The sequence below is a fragment of the Buceros rhinoceros genome, unplaced genomic scaffold (assembly GCF_000710305.1).
Source record: "Buceros rhinoceros silvestris isolate BGI_N320 unplaced genomic scaffold, ASM71030v1 scaffold4999, whole genome shotgun sequence".
Classification (NCBI taxonomy): domain Eukaryota; kingdom Metazoa; phylum Chordata; class Aves; order Bucerotiformes; family Bucerotidae; genus Buceros; species Buceros rhinoceros.
The window spans coordinates 39239-50866 of record NW_010429620.1 but is presented as its reverse complement, the minus strand read 5'-3'; the positions used below and the strand labels follow the sequence as shown (position 1 = coordinate 50866).

General features: G+C 42.4%; 1 protein-coding gene across 1 annotated transcript in view; it reads right to left on the bottom strand.

Moving 5' to 3' along the window:
• The window catches only part of PITPNM3 (PITPNM family member 3), a gene marked incomplete at its 5' end in the record, with an annotated part of 68284 nt that overhangs the window by 26528 nt on the left and 30128 nt on the right, over positions 1 to 11628 (bottom strand). The window contains 3 exons of the mRNA XM_010142684.1: positions 754 to 943; positions 5728 to 5963; positions 7625 to 7701. Of these exons, the coding sequence (XP_010140986.1) occupies positions 754 to 943; positions 5728 to 5963; positions 7625 to 7701 (503 nt within the window). The remainder of the gene's footprint in view (positions 1 to 753; positions 944 to 5727; positions 5964 to 7624; positions 7702 to 11628) is intronic.

Below are 11628 nucleotides of genomic sequence, written 5' to 3'. Positions count from 1 at the left end.
GGTGCCCAATGTACCTTGTTTCCCTCACACCATAAAGGAACTGAAACCAGGAAGTCTAGCCCAAACCGGGACAGGGGGTTAATAGTATCTCCTTCAATTTACCATTCCAATTCTAATCCTCATTCTTATTGGCATTGGTAATGGAGTTAAATTATTCTGGATACTGTGTAAAACCAAAAATGTCATCTCTGATCTAATGAACTTGTGACACCGCTGGCAATGGAGTAATTGTCTTCTAAGTCTCTTTACTGTCTCCTGTTTTCTTACTACTGCGATGGAGGCAAAAAAGAAATAGAGTAAGTTAAATGTTGGATTCACAGTCAGAGATGTTCCAACTTTTTTTATCAGCTATAGCGGGTGTGTGAGGAGCTCAGTAACACAGATTATCCTTTTGGGCTGGCGTGTCTGTTCGCTGCCTCGTGTACCACCGCACCTAACGCACAACGAAGGCTCTTAAACATCACCAGAGTTCATAGCAATACTTAGTAAGAGCATAGTGGTCAAGATGCTTGTGGAAGAAGGTATAGTATCTTCTACCAACTGAGTACCAGGTTAGATACTGCACAGGATTCCAGAAGTGTCTGTCTCATGCTGGGCATTGCGAAGGCATTTTGCACAGGTAATCCCATGCTCACACTCCTCTGTCATATTTGCAATATTGTCCCACACTCAAACACCTCAACTCAATGGCTTAGAATGAAACAGCCCTGCTCTGAAGGAATTTTACTTTGATGTAACAGAAAATAGTCCTACCTGTCCATTGAAACCAGCCCCGTCTGTAGATTTGAGAAATTCATTGTAAACTTGATTGGCTTTACTGATCACCATGGCAACTGCATCCTGGTACTGCGGGGACGATACAGCCAGCAAGGGCAAGGCAGCCAGGGGGATGTGGTCTTCACTGCTGCTGAGACAGCTCTCATCGTAGCTGTAGGGATTGAGGCTAGAGAAGGACATGCTGTCATCAGGAAAGTGCAAGAGGCAGCACACAGCATTACAGGATGAACAGGTTGGGTTATTGCAGTTCACAATGAGACATCACAGGAAGGATCACTTCCTCACCGAGTTCAACCGCTTAAGAAAAATCAAGGAGTTAGTTTTAAGTGAATGAGATCATGCTAGAAGGCATTTCTGTAGCTAGACACACAGTGCAATTTTTCCACATGCAAGCAGGCACAATTTAGAGCAAAGAGATTATTCTTTTTCAGCTTTTTTCGCCCATATAACAACTTACTACACCAAAAAATGGAATCCAATCCTCGCAACGGAATATTGTTTTCTAGAGCACAAGTGTGACAGATGTACTGTTCCAAAGCACATAAAAACATTTTTCCCCAGTGTCCCAACCTTTCGAAAAGATGGAACAAAGCTGCACACATTCTGAAATCATACGTAAATGTTTGCACAGTAACATTTTGCAAAAAGGAAGTGACTTGAATGAAAACACGAGCTTAAATTTGATAGTATGTCAGCTTTATTTTAGTTTGGGCATGCCCCCTGCAGTTTCCCAGTAAATCTGACAATCGTGTCTTATTTTTATTGACTGATTTTATTGAGTGGGGAAAACAATTCAGAGAGAGACAAAGACGTAAGGCACATTGGTGTGTGTCACATTGTCCTACAGTAAGTTGCCTTTAGAAATTAAAGGAAAGTCAGAAGAATTTTGGGTAATTCAGCTCATCCAAAGTTCATCCAAAGCTGCAGGCAGGCAATTTCAACACTACTCTGTTCACTCTCTTCAGGCACTTGGTGGGCTACCACAATATTTAAAAGCAAACTGTTTGACACAGAATTAGTCTATGTCTTTGCTAAAACCTGCATCCTTGAGACTATTACCAGGGTCACGGACGAACAGACTTGCAACACTCCAGTATGGAAGCTGGTCTGTGTTCATGTCCTGAGCCTCACTGAACATTTCCACACGTGCCTCTTGCTGAAGCACTCCAATGATTTGGAATTTTTCATCCAAAGCAGTGTAACAGATTCTACATCCTGGAGCTCAGCGGGCCAGCCAAGCAGTGTCAGTTTACCCACGACCACATAGTGTCATTTTGCCAGCTGATCAGATCATCCAAATGCACAGCAGACATACACTTCAGGAGGGGAAAAAAAATTGCTTGTTTTCCTACTTCAGTGTTTGTTTCCCAAATGTGACTTAGTTTTGGCCCTTCTTTCACTCCCCCCAATTTGCAATGACTATTCACCAGTTCGGCTAATACTGTAAATTAGGAGCTCTAGTCGGAGGTCTGACTCAATGTATGCTCATCAAATCATGTGCTGTAAAAAGCCTGAGTTGAGCACTCTGGGATATTTTCTCCCTGAAAAGGGACTGGATGGCTCGATGGCTCTCAAGTCATCTAGCTTGAACAAGAACATGCCCTGCTTTTAACCCTTATCTGTCCTTAGAAGCAAAGACAGAGAAAAGTGTTACAGGAGATCAGACACACATTATAAATTTACGCAGGTTGCATAAACAGTGTCTTTCTGATTTATATGAAAGATACGGGAAACGGAAAGCGATGGGAGTAGATGGGAACAGACCAGATTAAGCAATCAAACATTCACTAGATTACTCCACCTAGAGTGATTTGGCGCTGAAAGACCCCTGGTGCTTTAAGCCACAGTTCGCAAGGCAGGGAGGAGAACTGCATAGGTGCATTCAGAGGGATTCCTCTGCACCCAGGCACTCGGCACGCAGGCACAGCATCACTCCAAGCCTGTGCCAAGGTAAACAGAGGGTTATACTACCTTGGGCTGCACATGCCGAAAATGGAGGATTTATTCAAACCAAACAAAAAATTCTTGTGCTGCTGCTTCGGCAGTCATCTGGCTCATCCTCGATGAAACATTACAGTAATTAAAAAGACACTTCCTCCCCCACCATTTGCTAAATGGAACATTTACCACAAGTTTATGTTCCACAACTGCATCCTGGAGATCTGACTATGAAAGCTGCTAGCATGAAGCTGCAGAAATGTGAGAGCGGGAATCATCTCTCCTTTTGTCAGCCCCAAATGGGTAAATCACAAGCAGCTCCATGCAAGAACATACCAAGGCAAGAAACCAATTTTATGTCAGTGCTGGGAACGATTCTATGGGACATTCAAACATCCAGCTCAGCTATTTTCAGTCTGTCTGAATATCGTGCGCTGCAACAAGAGGGAATCAGAAAACAGAGAAAGAGTGGGAGCTCTGTTCATTTGGGCTGCCAGCACACACTCTTCCTTCCACTCTACCAGCAGTTCTTCCAGATGAGCCCTGCAGGCACTGCATTATGGGACACCTAAGAGACACTAATGAGCCCCATGTTAATCAATGGCCCAAATGGGCAAGGATGATCTCCCAAACCTTCTTTGATGCCTCAGCTCCTCTTTTACTATCAATTCTCTTGCCTTACATGGCAGCAACTTGGACATACACACGCTTCTCCTTTCCTGGTTGTCTCAGTGTATTCCCCCTTGACGTGAACTGTCAGGCACACCTTCCACTAGTCTGGTCTGCACCCTGCCACCCCCTCTTGCTAAATACCGGTCACAGCTTTAAGGCCAGCTAATATTTCAGAACTTTAAAGTATTCCCCATCTCTTCTCAAACTCCGTCATCTGGACAGCAGGCATCACCATTCCTGCATCTTATGGTCCAAAACGTGGTTGTTGACCATCTCCAACTCTTCTGCAGGGTTTTCTGCTCTGCTTGAGATTCAGATGTAACCTTGGGCACCACACTCCAATAAAAAGGCTATAAAAGCGAACGTCATTTAAGGGAAGCCCAAAACAAAACCGAGAGAAGTTTCCCTTTGCTCAGAAAAGAAGAAATCAAACAAATCTGATTCTCTCCTCCCCATTGCTACAGAGTTCATTAGTTATTCCTGGGTTACACTTGTAGAAGAGTTGAAGCAGGCCCAAGAGCATATATTTCTCCTTTGTCTATCATGCCATTTAAAATATTTACATCAATGAAAGCATCACTAGGGAAAGGTTATCTGAAAGGTTCTTTCATTTAATAAGTGAATTTCAAGTCTGAAAAAGTGTGTGAGGAAGAGCAGCTACTGAAGTGGATAAAACTACTGAAAAATTTCATTCATTGCTTCTAAATTCATTTCACTAGAGCCACAGGGACAAATAACACTATCAAAAACTGAATATTCTGTATCTGCTGAACTATCCTCTAGATTACTCCTTGGGCTAGTACCAGAACTAGAGCACAATCAGAACTAGACTACTGGAACTGATAGAATTAATCATCGTTATGATGATGTGGAAGCCAATCATACAGCACTCAGGCGGAAAGTTTGCTCACTGCCTTTGTTCCCTGGTGTTAATATCTGACAACAAACCAGCCAGATCACCCTCCTTCCTTCATAAATCGCCTCTTTTCATGTTCAACAAGGTACCAGCTGTCAAAGTAAAGTCTCAGCTTAGCTGTTTCCTTTCCAGGAACTTAGTAGTTTCTACCTGACGCAGAGATAATGATTTCATTAACGAAGAGCTGCTCCAGTATCTACTGCAATGCACGGCATCCTCCCGCAGTTGCTCTCTAGAAGCCCTGAACTGGGGTCTATCTACCTTTATGCAAACGAACTACCAAACTGCTTAAAGCAAACCACCCATCTCACACTTTAGTAAGGGCAGCCTCATGAGAGCCATCTCCATTTACAGGAGTTAGCAAATGGATCTGCTCAGACGGCAAATCCCATCAAAGCTAACGGACCCCTCTCACTAGGCATGAAACCAAACCACCCCACTCGTTCTGCAGCCTGAAGCCTTTGTCAGCCAAACAGAGTTTCCCAGAGATGCATCTTTTGTGGCCCACTCCAGGCACTTCTGTACACGGCATTTTTAGAGGTTAATGAAGCTAAATGAGTGGTCTTACCACAAAACACTAGAGGACCTCAAAGTGCAGAAGCTGCTGTTGCGGATAAACAGATTTTGAAGTTTTATCATCTTAAAATGTAAAAACTATGTTCATATGTAAATTCTCTCTTACCAAGAAGACGTGTTAAATCACTCCTGTTTTAGATATTTCTTTCTGTTCTCAATTTCCAGTTCAGAGCAGAATTTACTTAAATCAGTCTAAGCTTCTCAGCACCACTTCACAATCTCCGTTTTATTCCTAAACCACTGTTAGCAATATGCCAATTTTGTGTCTAAAACAGGAAACAGTAAAACTATCAGGTGGGTCTTCTATAACATCAAGTCTCTAGAGTGGCCAAGTAATGAACAGGTAAATAAGACAAACGTCAGCTAGTATTCCCACAGGCAGGCCTAGCTGGTTTTCAATTTAAGATAAGACAGAAGCTGACTACTGATTTTTGGGGGTCAGATTTTGGCAGGGGGGGAGGGTAGAGGAGAAGCTAACAGTCATCACCGTTTTCTTATTCTGCCCAGACCCCTCCTAATTTGTTTTTTTTTTTCTTTTGGATGCATGTGGACAACAGGCTGTAGTCCACCATGGGTTTTGAGTTGTTTTTCTTTGGGTTTTGGGTTTGTGGTTTTGGGTTGTTTGGTTTTGGGGGTGTTTTTTTTTTTTTTTTAGTTTTTGTGGGGTTTTGTGTTTGTTGGGGTTTTTTTCTCTGAACTAATACATCCACTTAGAAAACGATGGAAAATCGTTCCAAGCCTTGCATTAAGCAAAAGATTAAGAAGTATCTGCAACTTTTCATGATGAAAGACAGGTCACAGAAAACCACACTGCAAAGCCAAACATTACAAAATGCAAACCCACTTACTTGGAAACAAGAGAGAAAGCTGCTGAACAGATTGCTGGGCAGGGAACAAGCCTGATTAAGATGTGGCCCAAAGCAGCAGGGAAATGGGCTCGGGTCACTTTCTCAAACACAGAACTGAAGGTGTTGACGTCTGCCAGCTTGCTGCTGTGGTCCCCACCTCCAGTGTCTAAGATGTTCCCCCCATGTAGGATCAAAATTAGCACGTGAGTTTTGCAGTTCTGGTGCTGAACTCCTTCCTGTGACAAAAACAGGGAATAAGAAGGGAGGAAGCATTTTTTGGACAACGTTGGTATCCCTGGTGTCAACGTGCACAAGCAACAGTGATTTCTTCTCCCACCCCACCGTTATATTTTGTGATACCAGCCTCCACTGGGAAGGGTGGGGTGTGCGCCCTCCGTGCCATTTAATCCAAGTATGTCTGAACCAGAGCACACTGTGCTCTGCCAGAAAACCCTTGTAGCACAGATGTAGGTTTCATATTAACAAAGACCGTCAACAGCTTTGTGTACATCAAAAGCTATTTTCAATATATTGAGACTGGAAAAGAATTCTAACACCCGACAGCCCAGACGAACGTCTGTCTAGGTATCCTGAACGAGGCTGCTGCATTTACTGGAAAGCTTCTAACTCAAATCATCCCAGGTTCTAAAAAGACAGATTTCTCTGCCAATGCAAACATCCAGTAAAAGCCAGGAACACAGTTCTCTCAGCCTTCTGAGATTGGCAGCCTCTTATTAAAATGAAAAATGGGGCTGACTTACACAGACATTTACTGAAGGAGTAAAAAAATGTATCATTGCTGATATCCATTATCTTCACAAATTAATTTACGAATATGAGAATACATACATACACGAACAATAACCAATGTGTTCTGTAGAATAAACAAGATGTCATCTACTTGTGACTGGAAAAACGGTTTGAGTGTCTCACAGTACCGCTTTTTTTTCCCCTTCTTTACCCCTTTTTGAGTCACGTTCACTCAAAGAAGGACCCAATAATAGATTAAAAGATTAGGCCATTTTTTGTTTTTAAATCTTGACTGCCATTTCTTCTTCATTTTTAACCACACGATTCCTGGAGACCTCTAGTTCCTAACCAAGCATCAACACAAAACAAAAATAACAGTAATGTTTCTTGTTTTTGTCTGAGGGTCATTAATTGCCAGACTGGCTGATTTACTGAGAATTGGGCAATGTTCTGGACACTTTATTCCTAAGTTCTGGAACGAAAGTCTTCAACAGTAAATATGAGAAGAACTGCTCATAAGTGGTACTGCTGGTGGGGTGGTGGAACTGAAAGCTTCAAAACAGGAAAAAATTCATTGCTAAAGTCTCCTTCAGAGGAGGACTCAAAGGGAATGAAATTAATTTGCCTCAAAGCAGTAGTTCAACCTCGACTGAGACAAGAGGCTTAAGGGCTAACGAAAAGGACATCTGAAACCAGTCAAAGACAGACATAATTTTCACAGGCCTGTAGAACTGGAATTCTTCAAAAAAGAAAACATTGCCTGTCCTATGTGTGGACAGAGGACTTTAATCAGTTAACTGGAAGGAACGCAACTTGTTTAGATTCTTTGCTGCTTCTGGAAAAAAAAAAGCAATTCTGTTACTTTTGATGACTGCTACAGAATCTGCTTCACAAAACCTGCATTTCCCCTGAAGTACTAAGCAGACATAACAATTTCTCTTCAGAGAACTGGGTCATATTTCCACCTAAGTTAACTATGCAATGTCTAAAAAGCTTCTGACGATTTTCAGTGATTGTGTGTGCACCTACTGAACAAGCGAAGGTCACACTAAGCCACCAAATGGGTTTATCATTCCATAATATGAGAGTATTTCCACATGTCTGCTCCTTGGAAATCAGCACAGACTGTTTTGGGAAACAATCTCACCTCATTGTCCTCATGTATTTCCACACTGCCTTGTGCTGGGAACTTTTGTTTTCTTACAGAGGCTCTATATAATTCACCTGAAAGGAAAAGAGACATAATTAACCATATAAATATTTGGCTGCCTCATCTTTAAGAGACACCTATGGAAGTAAGGCATACTTCTACTTTCTAAGCAGAAAGATCTGTTCACAGGAAATCCTGTGGACAAACAGAACAAGACAAGGTTTCTTGCAGCCCTGTATATTAAAGGCTCTTAGATTCTTAACAGCAACACTTAGAACAGGATTCAGGTCCTTAGACAGAGGTGTGTAATACCAGTACAACTGCCACTGGTCTTTCTGTACCTTTCTGCAGCAGCAGCAGGTCATCTAAGGTTCTATATAATCCCATACACATATCTTAGATACTCCGATGTGTCTTAAACTGCACTAAACACTTACGTATAGGCAAGTGAATTAAGCCTTTAAAGTTCTACAAAGACTTTCAGGAGCCAGCTCTTCCACAAATCTCTGTGACTACCTGGAGAAGTCCCAGAAGCACCTGCAGTGCTCCATTACAAGGATACAAAACAGGAGTAACAGACCATAGAGCAAAAGACAGCTTCTCCTCAAAAACCCTTGAAACCTGAAAAAAAGGAATGACATTGCCAAGAAACACAGTGCTTTGCTAATACCATTTTACAACAGGATCAGGCGTTCAACATGCTCTGTTATAAACACAACAATGCAAGTCTCTGCGTTGACTTCGGAGCACGATCAAACAGACCCAAAGACCAACTTGTAACTACGCAGACAGACTGGCTGGACTGCACCGTGCTCTAAGTGGTGGAACATTCACAATATCAGCTTTAAGACCATGAGGCTTCCACTGCTGCCCTCGGGAAGCAAAACTTAGGAAGCATTTCTTTGCCGAGAGAGTGATCAAGCACTGGAACTGGCTTCCTAGAGAGGTGGTCAATGCCTCAAGCCTGTCAAGTGTTTAAGAGGCATTTAGACAATGCCCTTAATAATAGCCTTTAACTATTGGTCAGCCCTGAAGTGGTCAGGCAGTGGGACTAGATGACTGTTGTAGGTCCTTTCCAACTGAAAATATTCTATTCTATAAAATGTCTACAGCTGGCTATGAGAAGGCTTGCCCTTGGAACAAATCTTCTCTGTCCTTGAGGACAAAGATGATGATATAGCACTATCCACCTTATTTTTCTTCTCCCACTGTGTTTCTTCAGTCATTGAAGAGAATTGCTACAGCATCTCTCTGGTCTCTTCAGAATTTTTTCTAGAGCTGTGTGTGTTAGTTACCTAGGAAACAGCCGTAGGATGAAATTTGATTAGCACTGTTGTCTTGTCACATTTATACATGTGGCCAATCTCTTTCGTACAAATGAAAGGAATGCTACATATTCCTGTCTCTTAGAGCACTTAGGAGATATCTACCTCAGAGGAGGTGAGCAAAGCTTTGCAAAAAACACGCTGAAGCCCACTTACACTTTAGCTTACAGGGTTCTACAGTCAGATCCTGGAACAATTATTTCTGAGGTAAAGAAAGAGGAGGCAAGAAGAAAAACATCAAACTTCTGAGTTGCTGCTGTCTAGGAGGTATTCTACCGGTCACTGTGCTTCACTTCCAAACACAAGGGCAAGAGAGTGATTGCTGGTAATCAGCATGGATTTACAAAGGGGAAATCATGTCTAACCAACCGGACAGTCGTCTTTGATGAGACGTCTGGCTTGGTGAATGACGGGAGAGCATTAGATGTTGTTTCTTCCAACTTTAGTAGGGCTTTCAACAGTGTCTCTCATAATACCCTCACAAACAAATGGAAAAAGTGCAGGCTACCAAAGTGGACTGTGAGATGGACTGAAAACGGGCTGAACCACCAGGCTTAAAGGGTTGTGTGCAGCAGCACAAAGTCCAGCTGTAAGCCAGTGACCCAAGGGGTCACTACTGGGTCCAGTTCTGTTTAGCATCTTTATCAGTGACCTAGATGATAGGATAGAGCACACTCGTGTGCTTGTGACAAGCTTGCAGACAATACAAAACTGGGGGGAGTAGCTGAAACACCACTAACATGGTTATGCTGCCATTCAGAAGAATCTCAAGGAGACTGGAGAAATGGGTCAAAAAGAATCTCACGAAGTTCAGCTAAGTGAAATGCAAAGTCCTGCATCTGGGGAGGAATAACTGCACTTACCAGTACAGGCTGGGGACCAACCACCTGGAAAGCAGCTTTGCAGAAAAGAACCTGAGCATCCTGGCGGACAACAAGTTGACCTGGATCCAGCAATATGTCCTTGCAGCAGAGTGCCAACCACATCTTGGTATAAGAAGGGTGTCTGCAGGTCAAGAGACGTGATCATTCCCTTCTACTCAGCACTGATGAGATGACATCTGCACTGCTGTGTCCACTTCTGGGCCCCTTAGTACCCTTAGTGTAAGACAGACATGGACTCACTGGAGCAAGACCAGCAAAGGGACAGGATTAAGGATGAATAAGGGACAGGAGCACCTACCACGAGAAGAAGCTGGGAGAGATGGGACTGTTTTGCCTTGAGAACAGAAGGCTAGAGGTATGTGGGGGAAATCTTATCAATGTAGTAAGTAAAGACAATGGAGCCAGAGCCCCCTTCGTGACAGTCAGTGAAAGGCCAAGAGGCAATGAGCACGAAGTGAAATACAGGAAATTCCATTTAAATATAAGACAGAACTTTTTTGCTGTGAGGGTGGTCAAACATTGGAATGGAGATACTCAAAACCTGGCTGGATGCAGCTCTAGGCAATCTGCTCTAAATGACTTTAATTTGAGCAGAGGAGTTAGGCTAGAAAATCTCCAGAAGCCCTTTCCAACCTCAGTCATTCTCTGAATTAGAAGACATAGGAACACAGTATTTAGGTTTTTTATGGCCTTCAAAACATAACAGTTCTTTAACAATCAGCACCTGGTGGCCACTATAACCCACATACCAGGTATTTGGTAAGATGTTCTCTTCCAATTTCTAGCAGTATTATGAAAACTCCAGTTTTACATCACTCAGCTGGCTTTTTTTTTTAAAGGTGATAAAAAGAGAGCAGCAAAACTGAAACCGAACAGGTTTCCATTTAGAATTGAAAACATCTACAATGTGATTGCTTCTGCAGCCATCTCTGTTTCCTAGCACTGACTCTTCAGTTAAGACAGGAAACAGATAATGTATACAAGTGCGCCTGAGAGGAAGACTTGAACACCTAAAACACTGTCAGGTTCAATTTGTTTAGTCTGCCAGCAACTTACAAACCAACCGATACTGACCTAGGAACAACAAACCAGTTTCCTTTGAAACAGGAACTCTAGTGATACCTAGACCAGTAGAGATGTATTCTGCCTCATCTGTTAAATGTGCTCCTCTTCATGAGTTCTCCTCCTCATCTTATTTCCTTACCTTATACGCCGTCATTCTCCAGAATATTGATTTATTATTTTATTAAGCTACAGCACATTAAAAGTTACAAATCAGTCGCTGTTTATTAAAATGTGACAAAAAGGCAAAATTGACATGATTTATTGCTCAGTTCAGCATCTTGACCTCTGCCTGGATGTAACCTTCTCACACAGTGAGGAGCAACAGAGACTAGCAAAAGTTCTTTATAAGAACTATGGCAGTCTTTTGTTTTAAATGAAAACAATTACAAACCAGAAGTGCCGGGCTGTCTATAGATTTTATTCCTGCACCTCAGCAGACTTAAATAGAGAAATTAAATATTGCAACATCTCACTAGAAGGAAGTTACTTCACCTGAAATCATGGGGGTCAGTTCTTCGGGGAGGATGAATGTGGTTCTTCCTTCTACAGACAGTGATTCCAGAATTCCAGAGATGTCAATCCTCCTGTCTCTGTAACAGCTCCTCCTCCCTCTCATGGGAGGAGGAGGAGGCGGCTTTGAGACCCTTCTGAATGTCACCATCATTAATTTGTAATTCAAAACTTCAGCTGACTGCAGTGTTGCAGTCTTAAAATTCTATTCATCTCA